This window comes from Haliotis rubra, unplaced genomic scaffold (assembly GCF_003918875.1).
Source record: "Haliotis rubra isolate DU_JTF1 unplaced genomic scaffold, ASM391887v1 Scf186, whole genome shotgun sequence".
NCBI lineage: Eukaryota > Metazoa > Mollusca > Gastropoda > Lepetellida > Haliotidae > Haliotis > Haliotis rubra.
Genome location: NW_025765847.1, coordinates 330631 through 344568, shown reverse-complemented (window position 1 = coordinate 344568; position 13938 = coordinate 330631). Strand labels below are relative to the sequence as shown.

The 13938-nt window shown below is 42.3% G+C and overlaps 1 protein-coding gene across 3 annotated transcripts in view; it reads right to left on the bottom strand.

Annotated features, from left to right (window-relative positions):
• Positions 1–1733: 1733 nt before the first annotated feature.
• LOC124273943 overlaps positions 1734–13938 on the bottom strand; it is a 58479-nt gene continuing 46274 nt past the window's right edge. For all 3 annotated transcript variants that reach the window (XM_046709287.1, XM_046709289.1, XM_046709290.1), the window contains 10 exons: positions 10518–11587; positions 9977–10016; positions 9643–9740; positions 8158–8928; positions 7726–7806; positions 7423–7550; positions 6778–6925; positions 6413–6643; positions 6156–6230; positions 1734–5866 (listed from right to left, as the gene is read on the bottom strand). In XM_046709287.1, coding sequence (XP_046565243.1) covers positions 5741–5866; positions 6156–6230; positions 6413–6643; positions 6778–6925; positions 7423–7550; positions 7726–7806; positions 8158–8928; positions 9643–9740; positions 9977–10016; positions 10518–11587 — 2768 coding nt within the window. In that variant the 3' untranslated portion in view covers positions 1734–5740. The remainder of the gene's footprint in view (positions 5867–6155; positions 6231–6412; positions 6644–6777; positions 6926–7422; positions 7551–7725; positions 7807–8157; positions 8929–9642; positions 9741–9976; positions 10017–10517; positions 11588–13938) is intronic.

Sequence of the window (13938 nt, the reverse complement as noted above, 5' to 3'; positions counted from 1 at the left end):
CTATTTGAAACAGTTTACTCGACTTGCCTGGAAAGGGCTCCCTGTGATACCTGCCCCACAGTGTGTAAAAATAGGAGGAAAATTTTAATCTTGCCTCTCCAAACTGGAACAATATATATCTCCAGTACAGGTGTTGTACAAAAGATGTAAAACTTTTAGAATTTCAATTTCAATTTCTTCACCGCATAGTCTACACTAAGAGGGAACTAAAGGTTATGAACCTAGTGAACGATGATATCTGCACTTTTTGTAAAACTGACCGGGAGGACTTAGCTCATGTCTTCCTTCAATGTGAATATGTAAAACATTTGTGGGTGAGTCTGGAACTATTTTTGAATACCCACATTAATATGGGTATAACTCTGGATACCAATGCAATTCTTTTTGGCTATCCAGACCAATATAAATTGCTGAATCACCTAATCCTACTGAGCAAAAGGCATATTTTTCTATGCAGTCTAAAGGGCAACACCCTATCAGTGGATAAGGTTATAAATAACATCAGACAAGTTTATGCTATGGAAAGGTTCATTGCTTGTAAGAACAACAAATATCATGCCTTTGAAAAAAAATGGTCTCCACTCACAAATAGTTTTAAACTTTAAGTAGATGAATTACATATAGATGTTATTTAGTATTGGCTTTCAGCCACAGTTACTACTAAATGTAAACAATGTACAATCACTAAACTTTGTAGTTCAAACACACCTGTACAATTTTAATCAGATAAATTATGTATGATTGTTGCATATTACTGTGACGGCAGCTACTGACTGTCTTCTCTCGGAGAACTTTGTACCACTTCTGAGTCTTAGGACCCAAAGCCTGTAGAATTTTAATCAGATAAATTAAATCTGATGTTGTTTACTATTGGTTTATAGCCATATACTTACCTCAATTTGCAAACACTATGCCTTCTTGAACCTTTGCAGGTCAAATATGTTTACACATCTATAGTCAGATAAAACACACCTGATATGGTAGCCTATTTGCTTATAGTCATGAAGTGACTTTCCTTGCACACTTTCTGCCACTGTTCAATTATTGTATTTTCAAACATGCTTGTACATCTCTAAGCTGACAAATTACATCTGATCGTGTATACAATTAGCCTTTTGATATGCTATTAGCCTATAGCCATATGTGCCTTTCTTGAACTTTGCATCTCAAACAATCAGATTAACTATATCTGATTTTATGTATACTGGCATACAACCTTGAAGTTTACGTTCTTCGACAAACATTGTGCCATTCTTGAACCAGTTTGTACCAGCTTGAGATAGAGTATATCTGATTTTATACAGCAGTTTTATATAATATTGTATATCTGTACAGCCATAGAATAACTTCATTATACTTTCAATGTCCATCTCCTTGACCTTTGTTATGAAGCCAGTACAACATGCTGATGACTGTCCATACCATGTGATTGTACCCATTATGCTGGAATAAAAAAAAAGCAAAAAAAAAGCATATATCTGAGTGAGTTAAGTTTTACACTGCTTTTACCAATATTCCACAATATCAAGGCCAGGGACACCAGAAATGATCTTCACACATTGTACCCAAGTGGGGAATCGGACCAGGTTCTTCGGGTGACAAACAAGGCTAACCACTAGGCTACCCCGCCACCCTCTCATATCTGACATATTGGGTGGCCCCAATAAAAGCGTGCGTGTATGTTACAATCACACCAGTCACAGCAGGTGGTAAATCAACAACGAACCAGCGTCCATGAACAGATGCTTTTATTCAGACATAATTGAACAATCACCAGTAATACTTGCATCAACAAGCAGTGATACAGGAGTAAGGCAACATGGCACCCTTATACACCGGACTCTGGAGCAGTTCAATGGAAATACACACACAGGGATGGCAACCATTACACAACAATGTGTAGTTTATTCAGCACTTCTAACTGTGCAGCTTTGGTTCATGCAGTCATCCTTATGCGGGAATTATCATGGTTTCTATAATTCAATGAGGCTTGATTTGGCTTGATATTTACTTTGCAAGTCCTGATTGGTTGCTATGGTAACGCTAGATGATGTCAGATTGGACACTATTTCTGGTAAACGTGACATACTAAATGTAGATATGAAATATAAATCCTTCATATTGACTACTCCAAGTTGCATGGTATAAATTTCTTTACTGAAAACAACTGAATCTTTGTGACCTGACATCTGTTTTAAACATTCATCCTCAGTTCCCATCTTTAAGGAATATGGAACCTAAATAAACAGGGAACAGAGTAATAGTGAGGTGGAGGCTGTATAACCAGGATGTCCTGAACATGTGTACATTTAACTTGGAACCGCCTCTGTTGTCCAGTGGACACAGCGCCTGCCAGGAGAGTGTAAGGTATGTGGTTTCATCCCCAGTCATATCATGGAAACACACAGTGAAAGGTGGTAGTTGTTGCTGCCCTGCCTGCCACTTAGCATTAATGGCATCAAACAAGAACTGGTCGGCTGGGAGTCAGTATCCTGTGTCTGACTGGGGTATCCCTGTCAAACTGCAGCATGGAGTCTGGATGAGCTTGCACCAGAAAACCATCCTAACTCCAGACTAGTACCAGCAGGACTATTGCCCATTGCAGTATTTTGAATTCATAATCTTGAATGCAACAATAAACTCCATTTCTGTTAACCCACCAGCACTTACATTGTACTCTCCCAAAAATGTTATTTCTGCTGATGTACAAATATTCTCACTTCCTGTTTTCCATAAGAAAAAATATATGATATAGAATATATAAAAAAGTCAACACGTTTTGGTAACTTGTAAAATCAGTCTATCACACGGAATAAGTAGAAGTTTGAAGGAACATTTAGGGGTGCAACATGACTCTACACTAGCGATCCCTGTTGAAAGACAAGAGGAAATGTTGGACACTGCCCTCCCATAGCAAGAAGGAATGGCTGGCAGTAGAACAGACCAATTGCATGAAACAAGCATCATCATCTTTCAGGATGAATCAAGAACAATAATCTATAGAAAATAGAACCAAAAAGGATTTTGGTGATAATTCTTTGTACCGAATACAGATCACGATTTCATGAAAATATCCCCCCAACATTTATCACTTTTCATTTGGAAAACATGATCAACACTAAATGTCGAGCATCATCCTGACCCAGTAGTTTAAGAATGTGGTAGATTATTGCCATGGAATGACATTTTATTGGGAAAGGTATCTACTGGGCTGGGACCCTGTACACCATGCTATTGTGCCTTGAGGCCTAAAAATAAAAATGTTGTGGTTTCCATTACCCGACCGACCCTTGAATTCTGGTGCCGACCCTATATTTTAGTATGAATAAAAGAAGCATTCAGACACCATTGTTTTTTCCTGACACTGACGGACATCAGGCATTCTGATAGAGAAAGTCGACATGACGGCTGCAAGCTTGATTGAATAAACAATTACACATTGATAAATGTGTTATTAGTTTGTACTTTACTTCTGAAAAAAATAATGTTAAAAGAACAAAAATCCTACCTACCCTAAATTTTAAAGAGGTGTAATCAGAACCACAAGATTTTTTTATTTAGCCTAACACATTCACAGGAACACACTTTGCCCTGAGACAACTCAATGCTGTCTACAGCTATACAGAACAGCTACATACTGACTAAAAGCTTAAACAGAATCAACAGATTTTGGATAAAAATAAATATTGTTAGAGTTATTAAAATATCTTTATAACTCCATAAAAATGTTTGATTTTAATTGCATATACAACAACACTGTAACAATTGAAACAGCAAAATTCTTACCCACCAGATTTTGAACAGTTTGGTGAGTCAAGGAATGAACAAGGAAGACGAAGATGAATGAGATGGGAAATTGTACAGTGAGAGATGCAGAGACATTGCTGGACAAACATGGTTGTAGGTCTCAGCTGTAGGAGGCTGGCTTGGCTGGACACACATCCTACAGATCAAACACACATCCTGCTGACAGAACACACATCCTGCTGACAGAACATGTCCTGATTCTACTGGTGCCCAGTTGATATGTAACAATTTTCAGCAGCAAACAATTACGCCGATCTTTGACAATTTTTGTTATTCCTTTGGCAGAATAAAATCAAAGCATCAAATATAGCTAAAAATATAGTGTGAGTGTCTCTTGTAACCAGCCTTCTGTAGTTGTGCTCAACTGGTTGAATTGCAGCCATCATTAGGTGACATCTGTATGCTTCATGTTAATGAATTGATGTGCCATTTAATGTTGTTGTGTCCATCTAGGTAATATGGACTGCGTACAAACCTAATCTGGTAGATATCCAGTCACATTTAATGTTGTTGTGTCCATCTAGGTAATATGGACTGCATACAAACCTAATCTGGTAGATATCCAGTCACATTTAATGTTGTTGTGTCCATCTAGGTAATATGGACTGCATATAAACCTAATCTGGTAGATATCCAGTCACATTTAATGTTGTTGTGTCCATATAGGTAATATGGACTGCATACAAACCTAATCTGGTAGATATCCAGTCACATTTAATGTTGTTGTGTCCATCTAGGTAATATGGACTGCGTACAAACCTAATCTGGTAGATATCCAGTCACATTTATGAAAGTATTGTCAACAAACCAAACACTAGTTATATACTGCTAATATTGACACATTACTAATGACCGAGACAGATACAGAATCATTATTGGCCAAACACCTGTATTCCATTCATCATTAAATCAGTAGGCCCGACACCTAGGTTTGTTGTTTGAGGAGACGAATATTGAAACTGCGTGTACAAAATGACTGATGATGGTCTTTGATTGGTTACAAACTGGGAGATCAACATCTCCCCTAGCAACAGGCAGCTACATGTATAGTTGTAAAATTGCTGACATAGGCAGAAAGAACATTTCCCACATCATAGTAATACATGACAGAGCTCATCTGTGTGGATTCAATTCAAAATACATTGCCTTGGGCTGAACGGTTACAAATACCAAAGGCTGTGGTGTTCGTGGTATACACTCCTGGCCGACAGCGGATGAATACTTGGTTGCATGGCATTGATGAAACAGTTGACACACTGACGCTCCTTGCAACACTATTACAGCATCGGAAACAGACTCGTTAACCACACGTCATACTGTGTTTACAGATGCAAACCCTCCGGATGATGAAAGCAAGCAGGTGCTTGTTACTGATGCATCTAGCTGTCTAGCAGGACTAGCTTGTGGGTACATGATTCTAGTCAGTATACTTGAAAGCAGAGTGATGATGTAGTCCTGTCACCATGACAGGTCATCCTAAAAATGATGTGACATCAAGCAGCTGTGTGGTGAGATAGCAGCAGCTGTGTGGTGAGATGCTGGCATCTGTGTGGTGAGATAGCAGCAGCTGTGTGGTGTGAAGGTGGCAGCTGTGTGGTGAGAATGGCCTCATGAAAATGTGAAGATTGATGAAGGTACGGATGGATTCAGTGTGTGTAGGAGTTGTCCACTCTCCCTTTCTCGCACAGGTTGCATGATGACTTCTCTGTCATATGGTTTGTTTGTCCATTTCGTGCTTGTGTAGTACACCACTTGTCATTCTCAAGAAGGATTTGGATATTTACACATCTCCATGGACAGAAGAGCAGCAAATGGTTATGATGTGCAGAGCTAGAAGCACAGCTCCCCTATGCTCCCTTTTCCTGGCAGTCTATGGTCTTGGTCTCACAATTTGAGGGTATGCTTGCGCTGATAGCTGGAACTTGTCCCTGTGCTACACGTCTGTCTGCCGTGTGCTTCGACGATGAGGAAGACTGCGAGTTGACCTTGACATTAGCGGAGACCAGTGAGACTGCATCATAAGTTGAAGGTTCAGACGCTGAATTTCATTGTCTTTGGTCTGAAATAGGAGAATAGAAGCTGTAGACCAATTACCTTAAATCTCCCAAACATTAGCTGAATGCTGAAGGTACATCTAAATTCGAGAAAGCCTCACTGTCTTCTGCATCAGACACCATACTTCCATCAAACCAGCTGTCCAAAATGTCCAATATTCACTGAAGCTGCATATGTATATAAAGTTTAAAATCTCCAAACAGCCACTAACAAAGCCTGTTCTCCCTGGTGAGACATGTATTTGAGCAACTGACCTGCATGTCCAGGTGGAGACATGTATTTGAGCAACTGACCTGCATGTCCAGGTGGAGCTGCTGTGTGCTTCGATTCATCTCCTCCCGCATCTCCTCCATCAGTGACCGACGCATCTGGAATACACAGTAAAGGTAACCATGACATCATTCTTTCAAGACACCATACAACCAAACACAACACAATGAAATTATATCAGAAAACATTTACCATAAATCCGTTTTTTATATTTTTTAATCCATCAGAATGTTTTTCCCACGGGCAGTATGGACTGTCAGTGCACTGCAACATCCCCTACCTCATCCAGGCTGTGCTGTGGGTTGTACTCTGGAGGCCCGTTGCCAGGGATACCGAACACAGATGAATAGCTAGTCATGGGTGAGGGTGGCAGGAAGGGGGAGCTGTGGGTGAAGGATGCCTGGGCTTCTCTCTCCTCACACATCTCCTCCTCCTCCTCCTGTTCCTCCTCCTGCTCCAGACTTGGGCTCACCGTCTGCTGATACATCTGCTCCTTCAGCAACTCTGTCATCTGCAACACACCAAGTACACCCATGTCAGCCAGTAAACACTAAGTACAACCTTCTATTAAACTTTATTTACACATGCTTTTAGTTTAACCATTTTGATCTACAGAAGTTGTTATCAATCATTTGTGTGACTTACAGTCTGGATGACGTTCAGTGTTGAAAGGAAGGTGAAGAAGTCGCTGCCCTTGGTGACGGCCTTCATTCTGTGGGAGAGCAGTTGCTCCATGTTGTAGATCTGCTCCCTCAGCTCCCTCCACAGCATCTGCAGCTCCTCCACCTCCTCCCTGCAACAGCGACCACCACACTGACAATGTGTGAAGGAGGTACTCAGCCAAACTCATTCCCTATGCCACACACACTGCCATTCACACACACACCCTTGCCATGGACACACATCTCCCCTCCCAATCCTGTCACTGGTGCAACTCCCTCCCAATCCCCTGCCATCGACACAAACCCTCTCTTCCCAACCCCTACCATGGAAAGGCCACTTCTCCCCACCCTCTTACACAAAAACACCCACCTCTCCCCATTCTGTCACAGGTACTACCGCTTCCCACCCCATCCCCTGTCATTGACACAAACCCTCTCTTCCCAACCCCTACCATGGAAAGGCCACTTCTCCCCACCCTCTTACACAGACACGCCCACCTCTCCCCATTCTCTGCCACAGGTACTAGCGCCTCCCACCCCATCCCCTGTCATTGACACAAACCCTCTCTTCCCACCCCCTGCCATGGAAAGGCCACTTCTACCCACCCTCTTACACAAAAACACCCACCTCTCATCTTCCGCCATGTCCTCGTAAGCCAGCTGGTACTGCAGCAAACAGGACGTTTCCATCACCTGCAGCTCGGCCTTGTACGTCTGTAGTGAGTGTTGAAGCAGGCGTGTCTCCTCCTGGACTCTCTGATGACAAAACATGAAACAGGTAAGGACAACTGGAGAATCAGGTCTCTCAAACATCTGAATCCTCTGTACAAACACAGAACCAGTATTTCATGCATTTTCATCCAACATTAGATAACTCAAATTATATTGTGTTAAAGATAGATGTCAAAGGGAGACAACCAATGTTACACACCTTCTTCCTCACCAGATTCGGCCAGTCCTTGATGGGTCTCTTTGGTCGGTAGCGAGTGAAACTTCGACGACGACGACGACCCTGCCATATAAAATATACACAAGCATGAACACAAGACACTGATGAAAAAAAATTAAATGGATCTAACTATGATGTGATTGGAATCATTTTGTTTGGCAAAAACATAAAATTATAAGTAATAAGGAATATTTGAAATGTAAAATCTTGCTCTCAAATGAATAGGACAGAGTTGGGTGCCATTCATATGATTCGGTATGTTCCTCTTGCTGTCATGCATCATGAACCCCTAAAGATAATTGCATGTGAAAGAAAACGGAGTGGTTCTGGTTGGAAAATGACAGGCAGGTTCACTGTTTAAATGTGGGGATATTGAGACTGACAATGTTTAAATGTGGGGATATTGAGACTAACCCTGTAAGTGTCAGGCTGATTGATGAGGCGAACCAGTTTCTTGTAGTCGAAGATCTCTGAAGAGCTGCAGCTAGCCGTGCTCTCTGCCATAGAGGAACATGAGTAGTCACTGTCATCCTCTGCCAGCGAAATCCGGGACCCGAACTCACCACTGTCAGCAACGCTCAGGTTCAGCACAGACACTGCGGAGGACGGGTGTCCCACATTAGACACATGCCTAATGCCATGACCTGACACATGAGGAAAGCGGTAGCTCTCCCTGAGGTCTTCTTCAGTCTCGAATTCCTCAGGTTTGGCTAGTGGGGCTCTGATCTCATAGTACGGTGACACATGGACCTCCTTGCTTGTGTGTACTGTCTTCACCTGGGACTTCTTCTCTTGACTATTATTTTGAATTTCAAAGCTCTTTTGAGATTTGTTTGGCACAATCACAGAAACTCTTGTCTTCCCAAGTACTAAGCTTTGTCCATAAACTTTGGTTCCAGAATCTTCTTTGTCAACTGACGAGGGTGATGCTTTGCTCAATGGTGGTATATAATATGTACTGATATATCGACTAGATAGATGACCATTGGGCTCAACATTCTCCCCAAAAGTCCGTCTGAAAGAATTCAACTTTGGAACTGTCAACTCCATTGCTGTCACATGACCTGCATGCTCTAACAGCGACGTCTGTGTGGCCATATCGGTGACAACATCGTGCACAAGGACGGCGGTGTTGCTGCTTGCCAGCGTTCCTGCACTCTCGCTGCTGCTACCAAGGCTAGCCACCTGTCAAGCCAACAATGTTACAGTGAGACATCAACACTGGAACCTTGGAGGGATGGAAGCACCCCCAAATTCAGGACAAGAAAGTCTTGGAACTGGAGACTGTTGCTATAATTATATAAATATCAACGTTTCTATTGCAAGTTATTAATCACATCTTGATCTTACTGTTGGTACAACAACTGGTAGAGGTATAACTGACAGCTGAATCTCTACAGCCGTCGTATCCGGTACCTCACAGAGCAATCCTGCATCATGCAGAAACAATCCTGAATATTAACCAATTTATACTACTGCATTCATTGTCGGATGGTCCTTGTTTGTAGGTTGCCCCATCCAGCAGTGTTCAAGCTGCAGGTTTTAACGAGGCCATCAAATCACTGAGTCCATACCAGACAATCCAATGATTGATACTGTCATCAGTGATCCCTGTACGCTACCAAGTGTCGGAGACGACCATCCATATAGACGCTTCTTACAACCACCATAGGTTGTGGGGAACCAGTGGTATCCCCATGGATGTGAGCTACATGATGAGACACTTACCCAGGCCCTCTCATTCTCTGGTGCTGGCATCCGTGAGCTACATGATGGGACACTTACCCAGGCCCTCTCATTCTCTGGTGCTGGCCTCCGTGAGCTACATGATGGGACACTTACCCAGGCCCTCTCATTCTCTGGTGCTGGCCTCCGTGAGCTACATGATGGGACACTTACCCAGGCCCTCTCATTCTCTGGTGCTGGCAAATCTGCTGTGTTGTCCGCGTCACCAAATCCGCTGCTGTCAGACTGCACACTCCCCATCCTTGTCAGATCTGGTTGACAGACAAATACAATACTGTTTGAAAGTGTCCCTGCCATGATGACATGCAGCATAGCTTGACTGTGTGATATTAGAAGATATTTGCAATATGGTTGGTACAGAGTTAATTTGGTATATGACCTTTTGCTGGGGTTGAATTGAGATGTGTCTGAAGAGGAAATGCATTTGAATAGTGGCTGAAGTGAGGTAAAGTATGAGCTTAGTATACAAGCTCTATGGTTGACTTACCATCCTGACTGCGCTTCACATCATCAATAACAGACTTCATCTGAAACATGAAGAAACAGTGAAACATATCTCATACTAAACAGCTATATGACAAAATTACCCAATCTCATGTGGAGTGAGTGAGTGAGTGAGTGGAGTTTTACGCCGCTATTAGCAAAATTCCAGCAATATCACAGCAGGGGGACACCAGAAATGGACTTCACACATTGTGCCCATGTGGGGAATCGAACCCGGGTCTTCGGCGTGACGACCGAACGCCTCAACCACTAGGCTACCCCACCGCCCCCCTACAACCTGAGTATGTTGTAGATAAATCAAACATCTTAATGGTGAAGGAATCTTGGATCCTCATCCAACACATCCCCCCGGCCACAACTACTGACAGAAGGTTGTTGCATGTTACATGAGGCAATCCCGAACCCTGACTTCAATAAACACAAACATCTGATCCATAAAACTATAATACCAACATGGCAAGACCTAAACTTACATTGGACATTGTCACATGGCAGTTTTACTCCGGTAGAACTCTCAACATTACCTTAGCTGACGACATATTGTCATTTTCATCTAGCTTGTGGCCGTCGAAAGATGTCTGACAGCTGACTGAAACACTTCTGTCTGTCCGATCTGACTCTTCAAACACAGAATCTTTAGACAATGTCTGTATGAGAACAGGGTGTGATACTTCCACATCCGTTGAAGGTCGTGGGCTTTCTACCAGGGTGTAATCTGACCCAGAGTCGGACAAGCGCTCCAGCTGAGCGTTCACAATAGTCAATAAGGAATGAGTGCCATTTGCTGACTTGGGTAAGATGCTCCCTGAATCAGTTACATCCCGAGCACTGGGGTCCGTATCTGAAACCACAATCTTTACGTCATTTCTGTCACTGCCAGCTTCAACCACTGACCCTTCTTTCTCGATAGTGCTCTGCTTTGATGGACCGCCTGACACAACATAGTTCCCATCCTCATCATCGTCATTCATCAGAATGTTCACCTGGTGTTCCCGGTTCAGGCTGATGCTACCAAGATCCTCTCCACTCCTCTTCATCATCTCCAGCTCAAATATCCGCCTCTTTTCACTGATAGAGGACGTCCTGGAATCATTAGCTGGGGAATCGGAGCTGTCCATGGAACTACTGAAGTCAGTGCCAGAGTGTCTTCCCTTGGACTCATCCAGACTCCGGGAAATCCACACCTCCCCACTCTCCACATTGCCTACAGGATCTTCTGATGACTCCACCATGCTCCATCGCTTGGTGGATCTCGTCTTCTGGAAACGTTCCCGCCTTGTTGCAGCATCCATAGGTTTCCTCCTCATCTGAACAGCATCAGCTGTCGTCTCCTGTCTGACAGCTTTTGTCACAGCGTGGGGAACGTTACAGTCATAATACCCCTGACTAGCCAGCGCACGTTGATTCTCCACACTGAGGATGCTCGGGTGCATCACATGCTGTGGAGACTCAGCATCCGGAGGTCCTGACTCAGGAGGGGCAGCGATGTTGTTGTTGTTGCTGCTGGGAGGAGACGCTGCTGTTGTGCTTTGACCGAGGACTGACTTCATGGCTAGCATCGTTGAGATGGATCTGGACACAGATCCCCATTTCCCTGCAACAAGATCACACAGTAAACAAACAGAAATGCCTTCTAGGGCATCTGGAAAGTATGTTTGATTAGCCTTGAAATTAGGGATTGTAACTTAACATTTAGCAGCAATATAATCATGATAAAAGTAGTGTTTCAGAGGAAAGTATTGTTGACATAATATTTGTTTTAATAAGAACGAATTCATATAAGATTAACAATATTCATAATTACTTTAAGAATCAGAGATAAACTTAAGAACATTTGAAGAGGTTGCTTATGGAAAACATTTACTCTCATTTGACTTATTAATACGGAAGTAAAATATGGGAAGAATTCATGCAAAAATATGAATAAATCAGAAAAAATCAACCAAATTAAAAACAAATCAAAAGTAAAGACACAATACGATCATGCACACTGAACATCTCCATACTAAGACCAACAAAGTCTGAATCAACATCGTCATGACAACAGTCTTATTGCTGTTCCACATATCAGAATGATTTAGTCAATGTACTTTAGTGTCAAAGAGTCTTGAATAAAATCTGTTTACTAACTACACTGTGCACAGATTCATTAACAAGGGAGCAAGAAGTCAAGGTCATTCTGGTCAAGGGTAAGTTGAGACTTTATGAAGTTCAAGCATTTCATGAACAAACAAGGCGAAATGAAACAGGCACAGTTCACCATACAACATCTGCTAACAAAACAATTATTTGCAATGACCACAGTTTAATAAAACATATGGGATGACAAGCAGCCATGTTGTGGGAAACAGACACCGGACTTTAAGAGGTGAAGGGTTAACACAGCAGGCACTGAGCTACCTCACCAGATTGACCAATCGGTTTATCACTGAGCTTGCTGTCATCTCTGAAGCTCACAACATGACACATTACTTGAGACATCTTATTATTTTTAAAAGTTCACTTTTCATTTTTGTTACATTTTTGTACACTGTATCACATGGTTCCATGTCAACCGATCCGTGTTAGAATTGATCTTCAGTCACCCATGCTTATCGTAAGAGGCGACTAACAGGATCGGGTGGTCAGGCTTGCTGACTTGGTTGACACATGTCATCAGTTCCCAATTGCGTAGATTGAAGCTCATACTGTTGATCACTGGATTGTCTGATCCAGATTTGATTATTTACGGACCGCCGCCATATAGCTGGAATATTGCTGAGTGCGGCGTAAAACCAAACTCACTCACTCACTCACTACATGTTAACAGCAAAAATAACATTAAGTTTTAACACGATATTAGTATATACACAATGACAGGAATTCACAACAACATTGAACTCTGAAAACTGAAGGTGGACGAACAGTTTACAAGGACACTGGTTCTTATCTATGGATTCTTTACTGAACAACACCCTTGACCCATTCACCAAAATATCTTTGTTTTGAAAGTAATATTCCCAGCCTCATTATCAGCAATTCCCACAAAAATTCTCCTATAATTTAATGGCTATATTCACGCTCCACTAACATGGCAGCATATGGGATCAAAGAATCAAATATAATGGAGTGATGATATTTTGACACAGAAAAACTCAAGGATGCTAATCGGTGGAATTCAACATGAGTGCGGAACTACAGACAAACACACAGGTGGCAGTGCTATCTGACGGGGAGGAACCAACCACAAACGTCTTCAAAACCATAACACAGCAGCACTCAAAATTATTTTCAGTTCACAAATTGATCATTTTTATCATGAAATAACTGAAGGAAAACTAAGTTCTATGGATAGTCAACTTCTTTATTGCAATGAGTGTGATGTTTTGGCATAGGTGCTAACACCGTTATCAAGCAAGTATCACATCACTTGCTTGATAACGGTGTTAGCACCTACCCTGAAACGTCGCACTCATTGCAATAAAGAAGTTGTCTGTCCATAGAACTTGGTATTCGTTCATCGCCACAACTTCTAAAATGCCTCTCAAAGAAGGATGTAACTGGTTGGACGACTTGTCCGTTATGACGACATGGCTGGTTCCTTGTCTGTGTGAACAAACAACAGACCACATTCTCAGTCAACACGTGCTCAGACCACAAGGATGTGTCCCTTGTACAACAGACAGAGGAGACAAACATGTGGACATGCTCATTTTACCTGGCTCAGGTGTTCTGGAGTCTACTACTGGAGCAGGCAGTCAGTGTTCTGGGATAGGTTGTTGTATCTCCCAACATGACACCCGTCTATCTCTATAATATGTCCCAAGACTTCACTGGTCTATCTCAAGAACAGGTCCCAAAACTACACCCACCATTATCCATAGAAAATGTTCTACACCCACCAGGCTCAACAACATGTCCCAACAGATACCTGCTAATGTCAAATCTCTCGATTGTCCCAGCACA